The 22,749-nt window shown below is 31.4% G+C and overlaps 2 protein-coding genes across 2 annotated transcripts in view; one reads left to right on the top strand and one right to left on the bottom strand.

Annotated features, from left to right (window-relative positions):
- Positions 1-2,926: 2,926 nt before the first annotated feature.
- LOC124363149 (serine/threonine-protein phosphatase 6 regulatory ankyrin repeat subunit C-like) overlaps positions 2,927-22,749 on the bottom strand; it is a 101,397-nt gene continuing 81,574 nt past the window's right edge. The window contains exon 3 of the mRNA XM_046818290.1: positions 2,927-3,351. The gene's annotated coding sequence lies outside the window, so the exon portion shown is untranslated. The remainder of the gene's footprint in view (positions 3,352-22,749) is intronic.
- Positions 8,124-22,749, top strand: part of LOC124363712 — a 36,882-nt gene continuing 22,256 nt past the window's right edge. The window contains 4 exon segments of the mRNA XM_046818975.1: positions 8,124-8,619; positions 17,081-18,119; positions 18,121-19,060; positions 19,062-19,924. Of these exon segments, the coding sequence (XP_046674931.1) occupies positions 17,251-18,119; positions 18,121-19,060; positions 19,062-19,924 (2,672 nt within the window). The 5' untranslated portion in view covers positions 8,124-8,619; positions 17,081-17,250.

Here is a 22,749-nt window from a genome sequence, read left to right as displayed (position 1 = left end):
ACAGGTTCTTTTGATAAATAAAATTTTTTGCTGCAATGCATTTCTAATAGAATTTTCACATCTTTATCACCAGCCCTGAGGTCTTGGAGAAAAGTTATTCCTGAGCCTCCAGGGCGCAATATGAAGGTAAGTACCAAATTTCATAACTCTATCTTTCATGGTTTTTACTAGGCATTGATAAGTAATTCAGAACCTTCCTTTATATAGATAAGCTTGATACACTAAATTGGTTACAAAGAACCGAATTCCGTCTGTTTGAATTCACTCTGCCTAAGATATTTACAGTACCATTTTAGAGTTTGCCTTGTGCTGGGATCAAGAAAATTATACCAACGAAAATAAACTTTGATCATAACGAGTCTTCTTTAGGCTATTTTAATTAACTTTTGATCTAACCATATTCGATTAGATTTGTTGTTGTGTACATTTAAATTCACAGCTTTGTACATTAAGGTTCTTTTTAGAACAACATATGAATAGTATTTACATTGTATTAGCTGGTTTATTAATCATTGGTGCAATCTAAATTAAAAATTGAATAATAACTTCGTCTTTGCAATCTAGATTACACTTTATATTACGTGTTCTATCTATCGCAGTCTGCTGGATCCAATGTAAAACATTCCAAAATCAACAAAAATAATTTATAAATAAAAAAATAATCTAATAAACAATTTAAATTGGACCAAATTGTAAATATAAACCATTTTAGAATCCACCTGAATACACACAAAAAGTTTCATTAAAATTGGTCCACCCGTTTCACAGGAGTTCAGTGACATACACATGCACACAAGAAATACACACGTGTGCGCGCACACACACTATATGTATATACATATATTTGTTAACTATCCTACATGTTTGGCTGTACTGTAAGACAAAACAAGCTAATCTATAGAATTGAAACAGGGCCTTGCTTTGCTAGTACAAGTAAACTATAAATATAAAGTGGTATAGTATAAGAGAGCCATATGTGATAAAACAGGAAAATGAAACATTCTCATCAACAAAAAATATTTAATATAAAATCTTACACGGTTAAATACTCTGTATTTACATAACATATTGTATAAAAACACTGCTCAGCTCAAAATTCATATTTAATTATAATTTGTATAAATTATCTTGTAAAAGTAAAAACATGGTGTTTTACATTTAATTAGGTTAAAATAAAGTAATAATTTTTAATTGAAAAGGTGTTATAGATTTAACTTAACTTCCAATACGTTATATCCAAAATATGTATTGCATTAAAGAATACTAGTGCAGAGTCATGCTACTCAAATTTTCTCAAGCAATACCAAAGAGAATTTAAATTCATTTCTACTTCAGTCTTCATATCACAGCCTTCTTTATAAATCACCATCATTAATATTAATCAACACAAGCTTAGAATAAATATTAGTTTTTATCACAGAAGTCTTAAGTGATCTATATGATGTGATTATTAATCATGACCTAAACTAATGATACATACACAAAATACATTTACAAAAACCAATAATTTATGGTTTTTATAAAATTAATTTTATTCAGATTTACCATCAACTTAAAGACACAAGATATTTATTGGTCATTTTAACGTATAAATAAATGCATTGACAAACTTATATACTACATGGTTGTATATTGTCCAATAATAATGAATGCTCTCTATACACAAGCTGAGACTGGGCGTAAGTATTACAAGTAATATAGTGATCAAACTAGAATAATAAATGAATTAATAATGTTAAAAGTCTAATGTTATTTTCAGTCTTCTTATTATTTAACAAGGAACAGTTGACTGCAAACAGGTCTGAGACAGTAATTAAAGGGGTTATTCACTTTTCAATTTAATATATTAATATCTAAACCATGCATTAAACAAGTTGAGTCTTTAGCATAAGAATCAGTTTCAATACTACAAGGCAAGTCGTTTACTGAAATTAAAAACAAATAAGGGCCAAAGTCAGAGCCTTCAGGTACCCCACATAATATATCACAAGGTCACCCAAGCAAAGCCCATGTATCAACAATAGCTTCAGAAACTGGAGGTCTACCAGCACCTTTTCTATGTTGGACACTTCCCGTCTGTTCAAACTGCCTATACCAGCGTTTTATAGAATTGTTACACGGAGGATTGCGGCCATACTCTAAACGAAACCTTCTTTGAACAGTTATTACAGATCTGCTTTCATGAAACCAAAGAACACACCTTGCTTTTTCTTGCACACTAGCCATTTTGATACTGAGTTTAGTTTAGTGTTTGTTTAGTCAACTGTAATTAACAGCTGGTGTGAAAAGATCCATTGTCGACCAGCTGACTATGTCACAACACAATTCATTAAGAAGAATCATACCTTACCGTACACCCACAGTTTAAGTGACATTTTACTTTCTTTTTATAAATACTTTTTATAATTTATTGTAATGTGTACAATTATTAATTTTCAGTCAGTATATAAAACTGTTTTAAATTTAAAATTAGTTTAGTTTCCTTGTAAAAGTATGAGTAACAGTAATCTTTTTGTCCTTCATTGGTAATAAAACTGTTTTAAATTTGCTATTTAATAAAACAATTCCCATGTTTTTAAGTTGATTGGTTATTTATTTATTCAATCTTAAAATGTGTACAATAATTTATAACCACCCTGTATAATAAATATTGTGTTAAAACTCTTTAGTTGTGTAAAATTTATCAATTTGTTAAAATTTTACTTCAAGTAAGAGTTTATTTCCGTTCTTTCAAGATACAAAATTTTGTTAACATACCAAAAATACACCAATGAAAACTAAAATTACTTAGAGAATGGAATATTATTATTATAACCTTATATGCCTAGTGTGTTCATATAAATGTATTTAAACAAGTAGTAAATTGTATTACAATTAACTACATCTGAAATAACTTAAACATTCATGAATATAGTAATTAATATTGTTTATATAGGATTTACAAAAAGGTATTTGTCCTTTGGAATATTTTCGTTACACTAAAGTCTTTCTAAACTGTTTACTAGTTAAATACACAATATTTAAAATATTAGCAGTATGTAAATACTGAGTCTACTTATCAGAAACTGGTATTCGGTAAATTAGTACCTAAACAAGTATTTTTACTCAGTAACACTGAGAATCGGTATCAAAAGTAGCAGCGGTTACAAGTCCTTACTGATCTAGGCCATCTGTCAGCTAGATGTGGCCCGGGTGCATGTGTTTGTTGGTACGAGCCTTAAGCCGTCGACTGCAGGTTCTTTTGGCAAATTTCGGAAGTGCTTGGTAGTTCTGATCCCGTCCACAGCTTCAATGACTTCCCTCCCTGCAACGGCATCTACGGATATTGGCAGCAACACTCCTTGTGGATTTCTAAAACATAATACTGTGATTTCTAATTTGTTGTACATTGAGTCTTAAGATTAGTAAGCTTGTCAATAAACCAGGGCTTATTTTTACTACTTTCACACAGTTTTGACTTTTATAACAGGAAAGTAATTTTGAAAGATTTAATAGAAGTCGGTCTTTGTCACATCTGTCTCTTTCTGTACTCTTTGTCACATCTGTCTCTTTCGGCTCTCTGCTCTCAACAACTGGGCGAAAACAAGTGTTGAATGGTCAAAGTAATGGAACGGTTCAGCATAGAAAAAGCAGTCTTCTTTGTTGGCATTAGAAAAAAACATTATATAAACATGCATAAGCACGGGTTGGCTTTGTTATGCCAAACAATACCAATTGTATTGTTTCAACAATTTTATAAAATTATCATTGGTTTTAGTCTTGTGTAATATCAAATTTGAAATTAATGTTACTAATACCAAACATAAGATTAAAGGGAAACCATTGAGGTTGGTTAAAGTAGATTAGATATGGGTCCAAGAGTGTGTATGTTTTATATTAGATGTAAACTTCCATCCATATCGAAACATATCGATTACTTCGCCATTGACAAATCACTTAATTGTTTTCTCTTTTCCTTTAATCATTTTCATCTCTGTAACGTTTTTTTCCATTAACTTAGTTTAATCACTTCTTGTGCATCTTTATCGATATAAACTTAATTGAAAACCATTGTTTACTTCTTCCAAACAAGCAATTTTCATTTGCTGTTTAGTATACTATGGATTTGAGCAATTTATGAGCAGTTCTATAAACTATTGATTTTTCCTTGCAAAAAGCTCTCACAAGTAACTCCATATTTTCATGTTTTAAGCAAGCACAGGTTTCCTTGTCCTTTTGCTTCGGCTTCTAAACCCAAAATGGGCGACATCTGGTGAACGTAGTGTAAAACACATTCATTTTAGTTTGTTCTTTAACCTGTAAATGAAGATTTGCTAACGTGTCAAGTAACACTCGTTGCATTCTTACTTGTAATCGTCTGGCAACATTTTGGACACTTGATCATTCAAATTAAATTTTAAAAACGCCAGAGCTTCCTTGACTTTTATGATTAAACTATATCTTTCCTTCCAACATTATTTTGTTCTCCTGATACAAACAATATGGTTGAACTCTTTCTGCACTCTGTGTTTCCTTAATACTTTCGAACCGATAACGCTAGCCATTATTTGGCTATTTAATTTTTGCTATCGTACTTTTCACTGACGATTTCTACTGCTTTTCAACGACATATTGTTTGCGGAAAAAAGTTTTTTTTACACAGAGATACCTTTTCATGGTGAACCTTTTTGTTATATGAAGGTGATGTTAAATTTGTGGTTTTCAATCGCTCTCTCTGAAAGCGTTTTTTTGCACTTTTCTAGTTTGGCTTTTAGTTTTTTGTTTCCCTTTATTTGTTGTTTTAGTTCTCTGTATGATTTTGCTCTGTCTTTCCAAACTATTTTCTTCCAACTTGTTTTTGACAAGAATCTCTCTCAGTAAGTACTAAACTGCCTTTAGTGTCACTGTTGGGTGGAGTGTTTATTAACATCTCTTCATCTTTTTTCTTCTATCCAAGGGCAACCTTTCATTTTCTCCAAACTGTCCTGCTCTCTGTCTCTCTTCTGTTTGTCTATCATTTCACCAACCAACTTAAATTTCTTTTCTTTTTTTAATCAGTCATACCCAGAGACTGCAATCTTTTTTATATGACTCTAAGTTTTGTAGATCTCTGAAAGGTTAATACGTGAACTTTGATTTAACTAACATTTGAAATAGAGTCAAATGAAGTTTGAAAAAAGATCTTGAACAGGATATTTTGTTATATAATAATATACCTACTTTTTACCTGCCTTCTCTTTTTTTACTGTAATATTAGTTAGAATAAAGAAATAACAGTATAATAACAATATTGATTTTTAATTTTCTAGATTTAAGTTCTGAGAAAAGCCTACCTTGAGTACAAGTAGTAGTTCCCATTCTTTTCTAGTAGATTCTCCATCAAAGTGTTAAGGCTATCCCATTCATGTTTTATGTTCAAAAGATTTCTTGTCAATCAATTGCACTGTGCAATTATTAAACCAATACTCATTGTAGGTTTAGTCATGATTGCAACGTACTCTGTGATTTTGAAACCCGTGTGAACATCTATAAAGTAAAAATATGGATTTGATATTGGTGAAAGCCTTAATGTTGTCAAGAATTATCGAAAAAATGGAACTGTTTCTGATGAATTACTTTTAAAAAATCTCATGATATCGCGGAGAAAATGGGTGTTAAGTACAAAATTCTTCGTCAATTATTCTAAAGCTATTTTAATTAATTACTCGTTAATTACTTAGGTTAATTAATTACATATGAGTAATTCACAATCTGAGACTGCGACTTAATATAACTGGCGACGGTCATTATGGAACTTTATTATTGCGTATTAGATTTTAACACGAAAATACACTTGCTTTCGCCTTATACAAGCTTAATCAACTTAATCCAATCTTAATACATGCTACAAATTACTTCAAAAGTTAGGCAAAACACAAATACATGCTGTCTTTCTTGGAGTTATATGAGTTGGGTAAACCAACCCAAAAATGTTTACTTTTGGGATTATCTACGGTCTTATAAAGAAAGAAATAGAGTATCTGTTTGATGATAAAATGGAAGACCTCTAGCTGTAAATTTTGTTTAATATTAATAAACCACTTTTAGCCCAAAACAGATTTCTCTGTTATTTTCTAAAGCGGGCTGCACCAACCACATCAGCTAAAGAGTACAAATGGACTATAGTACTATAGTAGTATACTATAGTATTATGTAATACAAGTTTGGAATATTGTAAAATAAAACTTGTCTTCGACTTGGTAGGGGGCTATGCCCTCAGACCCCTAAGTAGAATTTTGACAAAGAAATTAGCAATAGGTTGAATTTGGAAATGAAATACTCCGTAATTTGTTCAAAGTTTTGAATTTGAGAGCGTTTTGTGTCTTCACAATTAAAGATAGGATAAAAAGTGACTAGACCATTTATGTAGTAAGTGTAATTCTCTTAAACGATACTCCCGTTGGATTTGAGCTAAGTCCTCTGGTTTGCTTTGTACAGAGCTGTAGAGAAGACTTGGGTCAGCTCTTCTGAATATGTTTTAGAGTGATTTGCATGAATAATTTGGCAGCGTTTAGGCATTTCTAGTAATTACAAGTACAAGCAAGAATTGTGCTATTTCAAGTTTCTAGCATAGCAGGAAGTGTGTTATACTCTGTGTATTGAGTGCCACAGAGGTTTAGTACAAGCTGTTTCAATACCTGTAGAGTCTTCATCTAAGACAGCAAAGTCTGTCAGGACAACTTGATGGAGGGATTTTAATTTACGCAGGAGATTATCTGGCCACACCAGGAATTTCCCGGGAGGGGATTATTATAACGGGGGTTAAAAACTCGTGGTTCTTTTTTGAAGAGTGTTGTGTCTGTGTTAAGATAATAAATGTATTATATTTTTGTATTTTATTGTATTAAATTTCTAATATTTATAATTTTTTGAGTGTTTAACAAATAATGTGTTTTAAGTGTTTTAAAAATTTTCGATTTTCAGCCTGTTCCGAGGAGTTTAAAGGCAAAAGCTACATGCGTGCCAAATTTCGTGTTTCTAGCCACTGTATATAAATTCTTACAACAATATAGAACAAGATAACCCTAACATACACTTTATGGACAGCAACACAACATATTGGGATTTTGACTTGTCCTTGTTTATGACAGATAACATAGTTAAATGTATCTCAACCTTAGAAAATTATAATCAAAGTAAAAAGAAAACAAACATAACCTATCTGAGACAAATGGTCAATGAAATGCTTAACCTAAAATTTGACCATCGTTTACAAATATTTACGGATGCATCAAAGACTACTAGAGGCGTGGGCATTGCCTTCTATATACCTCAACACGGCATAGCAAAAATGTACAAAATTAACAGCACATTTTCCTCGTACAACGCAGAAATGCTTGCAATTTATAAAGCATTACAATTTATTAATGAAATAGACACTGACTCACTATCATCTGTTCGAGCAATAGACGCGGTGAACGGGGGCAACAGAACAGACGGATTAATACTTGACATTTGCAAAGCTGTACTATCAGAAGGCAAAAATATAAACATCATGTGGGTTCCAGGTCATAGTGGCATAAGCCATAATGAACATGTCTATAGATTATCAGAAAGGCCAGTTATAGAAGGAATAGTGCTGAAATAATCATTTATTCCCCATGAAGATTTTAAAAATCTCAGAAAGAGATATTACAAAGAAAAAGTAAATAATCAACTTCAGTAGTATCAACAAACAAAGCCATTTGGTACAAAAACATTTTATACATCTCTAAGGCCAACCCATAGTTTAAACACATTAAATGGAAAAGAAATGACATAGTAAATATTAATAGAATGAGATTTGGACATGCTAACATCAACAGTAAATTATACGAAATAAAGAAATATTTTACACCCCTGTGCCTTAAATGCAACATGGTAACTGAGGAAACATTAGATCACATCATCATAGATTGTCCCCAATATGAACATGCTATAGCAGAGTTAAACAAAATCATACATTTCAAGATAAAACACATCCAGTCAAAGACATTTTGCAAACTAACAACGTAGACATTTACAGAAAATTATGCGACTTTTTGAACATTTATAAAACACAAGAACATTTATGTATATCTAGTCACCGGGACTCTTCATCCGTGGTCGTCCCCTTTCGGGTTAGAAATTTCATATAGACCCATGACGAGAAGACTCCTTTTAACCTCTATCATACCTTTAACTTCCCTACATCCCACTTTTTACTAACATTATACTCTAACATGAACATACATTTATGTAACTAATATCCAAATGTAACAGTTTCAGATGTAAAAAATACAAAAGAATGACCTTCAACCACAGAAGAAAATTTAATCGTAAAAACACAGTGAACAACGGGGCTAAATGACAAAGTCATAGCCTTTAAAGAAAAAAAAAAAAAAGTTTACACTCTGCTGATGTGGTATTGTAGTGCATCGTTTTAGTTAAGGTTAGTTTGTGCATCGAAAGTAACTGTGTATTTGGACCTGTGTAATAGTTGTGAGTGTGATTTTGATACGAACTTGACTATTGGCCGTGAAAATTACAATAATATTGCTCGTGTTACTGTATTGCAATGGTAACATAGTTGGATTTCAACGTTGAGAGAATATTGTAACCAATTTGCAAACTCGAATTGTGGTAGGATTTCGTTTTAACTCATGCTCTGTTAAAGGATAGTTAAGTCTAAATTATTGGTATCAATTTACAATAACGTGACCATGGAAAGGTATGTTCATTTTTTTTCCTGAAAACTACAATTTTTCCTGAAAACAATAGTGAAGAAAAAATTCGTCAGCAACGAAAATCAAAGGAGTTACGATTTTTTGAAATCCTCTGAAAACTCTGTTTTTGACAGTACCTCTGGCAATTTTACTGAAATGATGCTGACTAGTACGTTAATCGTGTCAACGATGCCTGCCCGCTGTGCAGTGCTGCGCACTGCTTGCTCTTTTAGAAAAAAATTAACTCGAGCTTGCAAAAGTCGAATCCCAGATCACGAGATGCCCCTGATCCTTAAGTGTTGTTCGACAAAGTTTTGTCGGTTATTTTCCATCCTTAACGTAATAATGCCCGAAAGGCATCAATATAATACAATAATATACTTTCCCCCCAGTTTTATGCACCTGTGATAATAATACTTGGCTATAAATGCCCAACCCATGAAAAAAAGTCCATTTTTCATGGTCACGCTATTGTAAATAAATACCAAATTATTTTATGAAAAATGGGAGTAGGCTATGTCATACCACCTATCTTTGAGTATGCTTGTAACATTTCTAATCTATTTTAATTTAATTATTGAGATGCCCTGTGTTGAGATGGACAAACATATATCATAGAGAAAAGAAATGATAACTATTTACTTTAGCCACTTCACACTATTTCTCAAAATTTAAACTTACAATAAGAAAGTAAATCTGTAGGATATTAGTAAAATAGATATAAAAGCTTGGAAAGCCTAAATGGTAATTATCATATTAACGGCCGGAGCGGAAAAATACGAGTTTTATGTTATTAACTTATTGGAATCGTCCTATAGAACAAAAAAAGTATAAGGTTTGATGGGGTGGAAATAAGAAATAACGAAGTTCTAGAACATAAAAAATTAAGCAACTATTCACGTGCGGAGTAATATTTCCATGTTCTACATCCACGTCGAGCGTCACGTGACCTTTTGTGACCATGATTCAACCTCATGATGACGTCATCGGTTGCGCCGCTATCTGTGCAAACGTAAATGAAAAATAATACTGAAATGAGCAGTATTTTGATCCAAATTAACAATGTTTTTCTTAATTTCGAGCTACAAATTAATTACTTGTTATCGAAATGAGACGAGTGCCTCCGGCCATCAAGGCAATTTTGTAAAGTGAAAAAAACTTAATAAATCATGAAAAACTCTAACATAAATATATAGATGGATATTAACAGAGAACACTTACCATTAGTGTGTTGGCGGATATAGCTGAGCAGCAGCAACAAAAAAGTAGAATTTTTAAAATTGCGACATTTAAAACTTTCTTTTACTAACGTACTTTTTCTAATTTTCCTATCGCAACGAAACAACAAAGTCTCCCGGTTTAAAACAACACGTGACCGCACAACGAACAAATACATTCATTATTAAAAATTCCATGTTCAATTAAGAATGGAGTTTTGCCTTAGCTAGAAAATAGTGTAAAGTGACTAAAGTGAAATGCAACCATTTTGACTTCTTTATTATTTTTGTTGGGTAGGGTACGATAAGCGGACCCGGTATTTTATATCGAAATTGGCAAACGATATTACTTAATCACAACCATCGATACATCAATCGAAACTGATTAATTATTTTGAACAGTCAACTTAAATAATATACATCAACAGTATAAACACTTTCAAATAATACTCGTAATGTAATATTTCAATTGTATAGGGCCTATAAGTAACATTTAATTATTAAAAATGACAGTCAATTTTAGAAAACTAAACGACATTGCTTTGAAAGATGATAATACTTGTGATAAGATTTGTGGGAAAGAAACAACTGTAACTTTCCGAGGAACAAATATGGTCGTCTTGTTTGACCACTGTAAATATTAAATTCATATTTTAATTTAAAACATATGATTGTTATTGAGGACTATAGATACTTTTATATCAATTGATAGTCTAAGATTTGAGATGTAAATATTAGGTATCGATGATTACATTCTTCGATATAAAAAACCGGATCCGCCTATCGTACTCTACCGTTTTTGTTTATATAAGTTTTTCTTTCTTTCCTTTGGTTATATTTGTTATTTTTATTTGATTTTATTTTAATTATTTCATGGTTAACATATACTGATGGTGAGGGGCATTTCGGTTTAGCCTATTAGCGAGAAGGGGTACAAATGTGATCTGAACTCGAATTTAGGTATTACTCGAGTATGTTTTTCTTTATTTTCCAGCAATGCAGGGTAGGCACCACCGAAGCCTGCATTATTGGCCATTGGCCAGAGGCATTTTGGTTTAGCCTTTCTCACATGATCTGAGCTCAAATTTAACTTGTTATCCCCTCTACCTAGAAACCCTGATTCTTCCTGTCCCCTAGATTGTTGGACTATTCAAGATTTGTAAACTATTCAAGAGTATTCTAAAATTTCTAACCTAAAAGTTCAAACATCATAGCCAGGGGCGTTTCCGTAGTAATTTCTGTTATTACCTTTTATATCTATTGTACTAGTATTCTATAAATTTATTTTCTTATTATTACAAGTTAAAATTTTGGCAAAAAGTGTGATGTAGCTTAAGTGAATAATTATCAAAGAAATTTTTACACTCCAACCCCACTCCTCCTCCTGATAGACAAAGAAATTTTCATCTTTCTAATTGATGTAGGCTACTGAAATGCTGTCCAGCCAAATTTAAGGTTTGGACATAAACCATCATAGAATTTAATTTTGTCTCTAGAAATTAAATTCTTTTCAAATCTTATCACCTAATTTTAACATTGACTCACTTTATTATTTTTCTATTTACTTTATAATCTACATATTTTAAGTTCAAATGTAATATAATTTTAGTCCATTTTATAGCAAATTTATTTGTATGTTATTTATATTTCCATCATAGTTAACCAAAGTTAAAAATATTTGCTAACGCTCAGCCAATTCGGCTGCAGTATAATAAGCAGCCACCAACACAAGCGAACCATAATTATTGAAGATCAACAATATTCAAAGTATTGAATCCTCGATATTGTTAACTATCTAAAAACCAAAATGTAATTGTAAACTTGACGATCGGTGTGGCAAAATACAAGTTTCACATAATTACCCTATTGCTATCGTCCTCTTGAACAAAACAGTATAAGGTTTCATTAGATGGAAATGACAAAATAACAAAGTTATAGAAATTTAAAAGTGGAACTACTCTTCTCGTGTAGAGTAATATTTCATCTTTCTACAGGCATCACATGATCTTGCTATGATCGTAAGTCAATTTTGTATTGGTTGCTGCTGACATCAGCTGATACACCATCTTTGGATATGTAAAATAACAATGCAGTTAAAATCAGGGGAATAGAAGATTGTTAATTTAGATCTTCTAAGAATAAAAAAATTCTTATCAGCCTGACACAAAAGCCTTCGACCATCAACGTGGGCTGCAGCAGCATAGTGCTACCCTATGCTTATGGCAACATACAGCCCTTGAGATATTACCTGTCAGTAATAAATCAAATTCTAAATGGTCTGATCAAGGATGCCTCTGGCCATAACTGCTTTATAGAAATCGCAACTGGAAAAACCAATACAAATATTGTAAATTTACGTAGCCTTTAACTTTCTACTATCTTGCAAGAAAAGTAGTTCCACTTTTTATGTTCTAAATTTCATTATTGGTAATTTTAATACTCTAAAGCCTTATATTGTTTTGTTCAGTAAGACAATTTCAATAAATTAAAAACGCATTTCGGTGTCGATAAAAATAAAAAAATTTTAAAGTAATGTATACAAATTAACCACTTTTAGCAAACCAAGGAATAGTGTAAAACGAACTTAAGTTTAACAAATCATAAAATTAACAACCATAACTTAATATTGCTGGTAATATTCCCTGGGAATCTTTCCTCGATTTTAAATTCTCAGGAATTTTACATCACTAGATAGAAGTGAATCAGAGTAAAGAAGTACACCAAAGGTAAAAATGTAGTTTTTGTTGGAATCTCGAAATTTCTTTATTGACACAATAGAAATATGAACAGTTTTTTGTGTTAGTCTATAATACAGTTGGTCAATAAGCAATTAATATTATATTTCTAGCAGTGTAAATATAATTAGATAAAAAAAACCAGCATTTATCGTTGATATAGAGTAGAAACATGAGTGGCTCCGGCACTGAGCCGGTAGGTACACCTGTCTCCACTACTGAAAATTCTGAATAGTTATTTTGTTGCCATTTTTGTGGACTTCAACAAACTGAACACAGCCAATCAAATAATCTTCAAACCAGTCTAGGGTTATTCCCCTGATACCATATTGTTCAAGCTTTATTGGTTGGATAGTGATCAACTACATCAAAGCCTTCCTTAAGTCACAAAATAAACCAAGTGTTTATTCACTAGAATCCAGGGAGGACAGGATTTGTTTCAAGGTGCAAGCTATGGCAGACAAAGTATTGAAATTGGGCCAGAAACCAAACTGATACGGAGAGAGAACTTTGTTCCTTTGATGGAAGGTCTCAAGTGAATAATTAAGAACATTATTCTCAAATATTTGAGATCATAGGAGTTATGAATATTGGTTTTGAAAAAATGGGGATCGGATTTATTGAAGTTCATTTTTAGTAATGGAATGGTTTTGTTGATTTTAAAATCTTTTTAAAATACCTTCTGTTTATGATGCACAAGTTTTTTCATACAGTTTGATTGTAAATATGTACTGGAAGTTTTTTATTAGTAACAAATATGTTACTATTTTAGTCATGTAACATAATTATATCTTTGTATTCACTTCTAATAGTTTTGAAGCTACATTTAGTGAAAGGTAAAGGTTTTCCATCTCCTTCAGACATCAAACAACCTTTTGGCATAGGGTTAAGCTATCACAAATCAAGGCATCACAAAATTTATCTCTGCCACGTTCATCATCACACTTTGATTAGTGTACAACTTTTTTCATATTTTTTATAATGTACTGTATGTGTTTTGCACTTTATGTGGCAAAAAACGTACAAAAAGAGCAATAAAAGCTATTCTAAAATGTTGTACATTTGATGTCTATTGGACATACAGCTGGGTTAAACTCACCGTACAAATCATATAAAGCATAGGGCTTAAGAGCCCTGTGCCGGTTTAGGATAATGGTAAGGCATGGGATTCTTGAGCCCCATGCCAGGTTTTCAGAAAGAAAGCCCCACATCAGTGTGAATAGATGTAGAACTTATGTAGAAGGAAAATTATTCAATTCTTTGGATAGTAAAGTAAATATAAACAACAAAACAACTGTACAAATATAACGTAAATACAAGCAGCCTGGAAATACTTTTATTTTTTTAAATTATCTCTATTGGTTGAACTGAGCTCTCTCTCACTGTTTCTGAAGATCATTGCCAATGAAGTGAAAATACCTTATGAGTGGTAGAAGGTGTTATTCTCATTGCTTTCTTCGGCTCAAGGTCTTAAAAATGGCCCATTGTGCGTTATGGATAAATTTTATATTATTTCATTAATTTAAAGCAACATTTCTTTTCAGTTATTGTTATGCAGTTGTAATATTCACTAATAGAGTTGAGTATCCCTGTAATTATGACACTGCAATATTATTTGAGTAAGACTTGTATCCACTATCTCGAGCAATAAAAACCTAGGAGTCTTTTGCCTTAAAAAATAAAAAAGGGTCTACTTGTGGGTGTTTGGCGACAAGAAATTACTAGATTGTTTCAATAATAAAAAGTCTGAGATGAAAATATTTTAAAAATCAATGTTTTTGGAACTGAAAAATATATTGCGCAACATAGTCATACTACCTGAGATAGGTGCTCTTCTGCTGTAACACAGCCACCAGATGGCAATAGCTACTGTGATTTTATGCACTGTTTGGAACACTACAACACCTTGAAATCTCGTGTTAACATTTTAGCTTAGCTAAACAAATTTAAAGTTTTTTTATCAATTAATCATAATTTGGTAATTAATTTTTAATAATTTTTTTAGGTACCTCAAAAATTGTCGAATTATGTAATATGGTTAGGTATAATCAATTCTATGATATTATCATATCATAGCTAGGGTAAATGCTAAAAATTCTAATTCAGATTGATTAACATAAAAAGTGAGCTATTTACTTTACCGTAAAAATCGTACAAGATTTTCAGTGAATAAAAAGAAGCATAATAAATCACTATTAATTCAGGAAATATTCGTGAAGCATAAATAAATGTAAATAATAATATGTAAATTTTAAGTCTTTTGCAATAATATTAAAATATTGGTTTTAATGTTCCAATATCTGGTGTTGATGTTTTAAATGATAAGTATGCCATATACAGTAGGTAAAGATGGTGTATATAATAGTCTAGAACTTAGTTTTTTCCTGAAATCAATAAAAAATTTCTTCTGAAAAGAAATTAGTCATCATCTGTCGCATTAGTTTTTGGTTGGGGTTGAGATGGAAGGGGAAAATATTAAATAATAAATAGAAAATCATGGCACATCCATATTAAACAATTATCAAACACAGATTTAATAGGCTGAATATTGATTTCTTAGGGAATTCATTTTTTGAAAGGATGGTTTATACAATGCAAATTTGCTCGCAGTATGAAAGTGTTTGTCGACCTTTGAAAATTTTATAATTTATTTTCACGTTAATTAAATTGTATTCTGTTCGAATTAAACAAAATGTGAGCTTATTTGCCAAGAACTGCTAGTATAAAATATTGAGCATTAAATTAAAAATTGTTTTTCTAAATTATAGGCCTATTTCAAAAATTTGTATTTTATCTAAACTGACACTTACAAGTAGAATAGACTCCTGTCTACCTCATTCTGTAACTCAAACTCCTCTCTTTTTATTACAAAATAAAACAACTTTCATATTTTAATATATTTGGATAACTTTTAAAGTGAAATATGGTGGTAATGGTAAAATGAAATATCTACAATAATGCAATATGATAACTTTACCAATGTAACATTTGACACCCAGAAAGCCTATTTGGATGATTTCCTATGTATGCCAGTCCTATTCAATTAAAAGTTTAATAACCACAGACTTGTTTGTGAAAATGTCATGGCCACATTAGGATTAAAATCCAGATTCCTAGGTGATGCTAACCACTCAGCTACCAGGTAATGACTGTAATTTATATTTGATAATGCTATAGGGATTGGGGACAACTGATGAAATTTTTCTTTGAACATTTAAACAGCGTTGTTTGTGTTTTATCAACAAAGATGCTTGCCTGAAGCTTTACAAATCTTGGAGTAGAGGTTGGATATTATGTTTCTGCTCTTCCAGCTTGTCGTGCTGAGATACGATTTGTAGTTTTTCTTTAGAATTATATGTCTTCAAGTTATATTATCAAAAAATAAAGAGTATACCATCCATTAAAATCCCATTGGTTTTCCCCTGCTTTGGAATATGTGATGTGATGAGTGGGTGTACAATATTTGAATAAAGTTGGTATCTTAGATAACAAAAAGAGATTAGAGAAAACTTTTTTACTGCAGATGGAACATTTTAACTGTGGCTGTATAACTTATATTTGTACTCAGTTGACTTGTATAATGATTGAACCTGTTAATAATATAATAAATTAAGCTAAAACCAATACAAAGAATCTTTCCGTATGAACAAAATTGGTAAGGCACTGCACTGAACTATTATCATTATAATTCTAAATACCAACAAAGGACTCTCTTGCAGCTAATGAAATACTTTATAAAACGATCATGTCCATTTTCAACCAGTATATATTGATATTGACACCAGACTTTTAGCATTGTTTGAATTTGAATTTGACATTTATGTTGTAATAATCGTTAATTAAGTCAAAACATCAATTACAAATAATTTAAAACTATTATATATTGAATTTAACATTCATTTATTGAAGTTAAATAATGGATACATAATTTTATTTAGAACTACTTATTAAAATGTACACTTTTACAACATAGTCTACTGGAGTGACAAACAGGAATATGTGTATTTGTAAGGTTTATATTATGATATTATATTGATTAAAATACAATAGAACATTCAATGTGATATATTAATTACAATATTTTTAAACCTTACTACATTACAGTGTCATAGTTCGAGTTATAGCAGAAGTTGCTTAGCACTATTGTTTGAGTTGAGTTTTTAAGTTTTTAATATTTACTTAACTATCCGAAGAATTAAATAATTTTTCTTCTTCATAAGTTCTTTCATGTTAAAAAAATAACTATGTTTTACATATTGTATAAAATAATCTATGTTTATGATCAGATCAAAACTTCCTCGATTTAAATGTGATCACAATTTAATTATGTATATGTGCTTAGTATTAAATTACCTATGTTGGATTTCATTTCATACTCTGAATAAAATTATAATGCAAAATTCTTCTTACTTCCGCTTTGTTTCAGGCCTTAAGAAAACATAGTAACCGGTCTCACTGGAACCAATTCAGCACAACTGTACCTTTATAAATAATTTAATTCAGTCTTATAATTAAGTACACTACACACGGTTAAAAATAGTAAAAGGAAAATATTAATAGATACAAAAGTGATCTAGTTGATAATTTAATATGAAAATGGTTCCTGAAAGAATTCAGATCTCTTTGATGAAGGAAATGGAGGCATTATTAAATCAAGGTCAAGATATAAATGCCCAAGATGAATATGGCCGAACACTTCTGGACAAAGCAGTTTGGAGGAGTTCAGAGCCTGCAGTTGATCTACTGCTGGAGAGGGGAGCAGATGTTAATATATTAAACAACAGAAGAAGGTCTCCTTTACATTTGGCTGTTTATAGAAACAATGCAACTATTTTTGAAAAATTATTTGATAAAGGGGGCAATCTAAATCTATTTAGTCGTGAAGAGAAATCTCCTTTTGATTTAATAATTAAAAGAAGATGTTTAAAAATGATTGAAACTCTTATTGACAAAGAATTTGATTTTAAAAATGAAGTGTATGATTTCCCACTCCTTCATTATTTTGTTTACATACATTTTGTATCGGGTGTGGAGTTATTGTTAAAGAAAGGAGCATATTTGAACTGCAAAGACAAACGAGGTAAAAGTCCTCTTCATATCGCCATTTGCAGACAGTACATTGATATTACACAAATTCTTCTCAACAAAGGTGCAGTGGTGGATATCAAGAATTGGAAAGGTGATGAGACACCTCTTCACTCTGCTATTAAAAGAGACTTTAAAGCTGGTGTTGAGTTATTACTTAGGCAAGGTGCTAACGTGAACTTAAAGTGTAACGAAACTACACCACTTCAACTGGCTGCTATAAATATGAATGAAGGTATATTTGATACATTGTTAAATCATGGTGCCAATATAAATGAGAGAGACGGGGAAGATGATACACTTTTACACACTGCAGTAAGAGTGAATTTTATTTATGGTGTTAAAACAAGTTTAACAAAAGATGTCAAAGTAAATGAGATAAAACTGTGATGGCGAAACACCTCTTCATCTTGCTTATTCAAAGGAGATATGTGAGATATTGCTGGATAGTGGAGCTTTACTTGAGGAAAGAGACTGCATGTCAGGGGCTACACCTTTCCTTATGGCAGTCCAGTATAACTTTCGTACTGTTAACATTCTGTTGCAAAGAGGAGCAGAAGTAAATGTGAGAGATAATAGAGGAAGGACTGCCTTTCATTATGTAGGGAATGATTTGGAAACATTAAAAACTATATTAGATTATGGTGGGGAAGTAAATATAAAAGACAATGAAGGAAATACTCCTCTTCACATATTTATTGATCTTCAACTTAATTCTGAATTTATTGAGCTCCTGCTTGAAAGGCAAGCAGATGTAAACATAAAGAACAATGCAGGCTTTACTCCTCTACATTTAGCAGTATTGAAGGACCAAACATCTGTAATTGAGTTGTTGTTAGATAATGGTGCCGACGTTTTCCTAAAAAATAAGCGAACTAAGTCACCATTTCAACTTGCACTGTACAGAAAAGAGGTAAGGCCAGTAATAAGTGTTATGTTAGACAAGGGAACTATGTTGAACTTTAGGGACAGAGACACAAACAGTCCTCTTCACTTTGCTGTTTCAAATGGGGATTATGATCTGGTCAAAGAATTGATAGATAATGGAGCTTGTGTAAACTCAAAAAACAGCAAATGTCAAAGTCCTCTCTATATTGCTGTTTCAAGATCATTTCAACCAATAGTTCAACTACTGTTAGAGAAAGAAGCAAGTGTGAATGACAGGGATGCTGAAAAAAGAACCCCCCTTCATTTGGCTGTCTTAGCAAACAATAAGACTTTGGTTGAAGCATTAATTGATAAAGGGGCAGATGTAAATAATAAAGACAATCGAGGAAGTACCCCTCTCCATTATGCAATTTTAATGAACAAATGTTGAAGTAACAGTTATTCTTTTACTCAGTAAATCAAATGTAAACCTTGGAGATAACTGTCTCAGAACACCACTTCATTTAGCAATCTTGCACAAGTTTAATGCTATAGTTGATTCTTTATTTGCCTCTGGTGCTAAAGTAAATTTGTGGGATAGTAAAAGGAACACACCTCTCCATTATGCTGCTCGAAATAAATCAGAGTCATTATCCAGAAAGCTTTTGGAGAGAGGAGCTATAGTTGATATTCAAAACTCAAAAGGACAAACGCCCCTCCACGTGGCTATAAATCGTCTATGGTTCACTGGAGGTAACTGTGTTCGAGTGTTGCTGGATTACGGGGCTACCATGGATGATATAAAAGATTATAAAGGGAAAACACCAGTAGAATATAGAGAGGAATCTGTTTATCTGCTTTTTTTGTTTTTAGAAACGGTCATAAAAACTTGCTGTGCTAATTTAGAACTAAATTTGAATAGTAAAGTTGTGTCAGACCTCAAATTTTATGGTGAACCTATTCCTTTTCAAAACACTTGCTTAACTGAATTGAAATACATGAAAAAAAAGAAAATTGGCAGCAATAATCTCTATGATGTGTTTTCCAAATACAGGGATCCTAAATTTTCTATGAAACAATCCATGGTAGAAGCGATTTATTCTCCCACTTTGGATGTAGAGTTTCCATTATATGCCTCATTTTTGAGAGCAACATTTCAGAGAGCAAAAGTTAGGCATAAACTGTTAGATGTAGCAGTAGAAAAAATGAGTGCTACAATTGATATAACATTGCCAAATGAGGTGAAAAGGCATATTATGTGTTATTTAAGTGACCGAGAATTGAAAAGGTTTATTGACCAAATAAGTTTATGCACTAAGTAACGTGTGCGTGTTCACATTTCAAATAACTGCATCTTATTGTATAAAAATGCTACAAAATATCACAATTAGTTCTACAGCAAGTAACTAACAGCTGTGAAAGCATTAATTTAGTAAGCAGAGATAATGTTCATTTTAAATAAGAATACATACTTTTTTGTTTCTTGATTTACTTTTGTTGTTATCTACCTGTATAGTACGAAAACCATTACATTTTAGAATACCACTGTATAACATATTAATGATACAAGTACATTACCGTTAATTTTATACTGAAAAATAACATTGATAACATTTGCTTCAAACAGTGTAATAAAGTGTAATTATTATGACAGATAAGATTATACCTGCATAATAATAATTTTAAGCATAGATAAAAAAATAACTAAATGTAACTTTCTTTTATATGTTAGAAACATGTATTCATACTCAAAAATGTTAGTGATGTAATTGTAGTTATCAGATGTAATTTATTTTATTTCTAATTATTTAAGAACAGTTTACTTCTGTAGAAAGTAACTACACTTTGAAGTATATATAAATATATCTCTAAAATCAAAAGGAGTTAGTCATAACTTTTAATATAAAATATTGATACATCTTCACGTACTTTGTTCCTGTCATAGACTATACTTTTTTTTACAAAAGTTGGAAAGTGTTTGAAATCAAAATATCCGTTCTGGCTTAGTTGGAAGAAAGATGGATTTCACAACGACTGTTATCTTGAAATGTTAAACTCAACATGCATTATTACTCTAAGATCGAAAAACTAAACCCTAAACTAACTAGCAGAGTTACAATAACTGGAATATATATTCTTAGTTTAGGACATGAACAATTTGACTAAGTAGTGGTAATATTTGTTTGTCTATTCCACGTATCATTATGGTGTTTATTTATTTATTCTAAGATTTCATTAATTAAAATGTATTCGTGGTTGTTTAGAAAGAAGGCTGCGATATGAAAACTGAAGTAGAAATGATTCCTTTAGGTTTCATTTGAGTACCATGACACTACGCTGGTATTCTTTGAATACACCACCGTACATATTTTTATATACCGTATTGGAAGTTTAATTAAATCCGTAATATATTTTTAAACTACAAAGTACTACTTTGTTAATAATTAATTTAAATGTAAAACACCGTGTGTTTACTATTTAAAATAATGTTTATAAATAAAAATTTAATTTGTATGTTTAGATAAGCAGTGTTTGTATAGAAGACGTTTTGTTAATACAGAGTATTTAACGTTTCATATTAAATATTTTGTATCGATAAGATCGTTTTATTTCCCTGTTTTTTATTACGTACTATATAATTTTATACTTAAGTTTACTTGAACTATTGACTGAGCAATGCAAGGCTCTATAGTTTGACTTGTTTTGTCCTACGTTACAGTCAAACATATTGTTACTGTGCTATGATTCGTTATAGCCGGCCTCAGAATCACTGAGCCCTGCGCTTCGAGGCTGCACAAAGCAGTACTCAGTTGTTATTATAGTATGCCTTAATGGGAATCTTAATTTTGTATAAGATGATTGAAAGCCAGGTAGCGAAATGCTCAGGAAAGTTTGTAAATAGCTCAAAGTAATTTGAGAATACATATAATTAGGAACAGTCTCAGAACTGAAGGCTTGGTAATGTGTAGAGAATTTGCCTCTTGTACAAAAATCTGATTGACGTTGCAAGCTTTATATAACATACTTAATCAATAAACGTTGATGCTCCTTATCGAAATTGAATAATAAGATAAGCTAACCAATTGTATGTAATATGGAATACATTGTGCAAACATGCACAATTTGTTGCAAGTGCTTAAACACCTAATTTACAGTTAAGATAAGAGAAAGAATTCTTAGATAGAAAAAGTAAAGATATCTTCAGTACGTGGAGAGGTATTTGATGGCATGGCATCGTCCAAGTATTTATTTTACAAAAAGAGGAATGTTAACTGTAACAAAAACTGAGGAACTTGCTTGTTCTGAACAATAAAAAGTGTCTGGTATTGCTTAACCCTTCATAACCAAAACAGGGTTTTAATTTTTTTTTACTACTTTTATACACAAACATGTTTATATAAGGTACTATAGTAAAAATTTGAATACATATTTAATTAATACAACAACCAATGTTATCAGTTACTTCAACTGTTGTTCAAATTTTAAACAATATCTTTTACAGTGATATAATCCTAATTATTTTGCAACTTGGATTCCCCCACCTAACCTCCAAATCAATTCATCTTCCTCTTCTATGCCGCTTTCCCCATAGAGTATCTACTCTCAGATTCCAACTCCGAATGTGAAATCAAAATCTAGCCGCTACTGACTCTACCCCCAAAAAAATGTGGAGGCGGATGAGGTGACCTCGAAAGGAGACAAATGCAAGCATGGACCTCTGCTACCAAACTCTATACGCTGTATTTTTCCAAGGCCTTCTAATTCCGGAAAAACAAATTGTTTTATTTAGTTTTTTGTTTGATCCTAATGGCCTTGCTTACGAGAACATGTTCGTTTTTTTTCTAAATCACTTTATCAACCCAAATACCAGTTTCTGATAGAGATATTACTCCCCTTCAGATGACAATACCACCGTTGTAAGTTGGAAGCCAAACCATATTATCATGGTTTTTGACGATATAGAATAGAATAGAAAACTCTCTTTATTGCAGGAATGTACAAAAATTTTCTTTCAAATGAAATGAAACAAATAATATATGTTTAAAACCATTCATAAATATACAATAATTTCAACTAAAATATGTACTATAAATCTGTAAATTCTCGCAAAAGGTAGCCCTTACAGGCATGAAGCCCAATTAT

This window comes from Homalodisca vitripennis, chromosome 5, assembly GCF_021130785.1.
Source record: "Homalodisca vitripennis isolate AUS2020 chromosome 5, UT_GWSS_2.1, whole genome shotgun sequence".
Lineage (NCBI taxonomy): Eukaryota > Metazoa > Arthropoda > Insecta > Hemiptera > Cicadellidae > Homalodisca > Homalodisca vitripennis.
The sequence above is the reverse complement of the archived record's forward strand: the minus strand, read 5'-3'. Positions and strand labels throughout refer to the sequence as shown.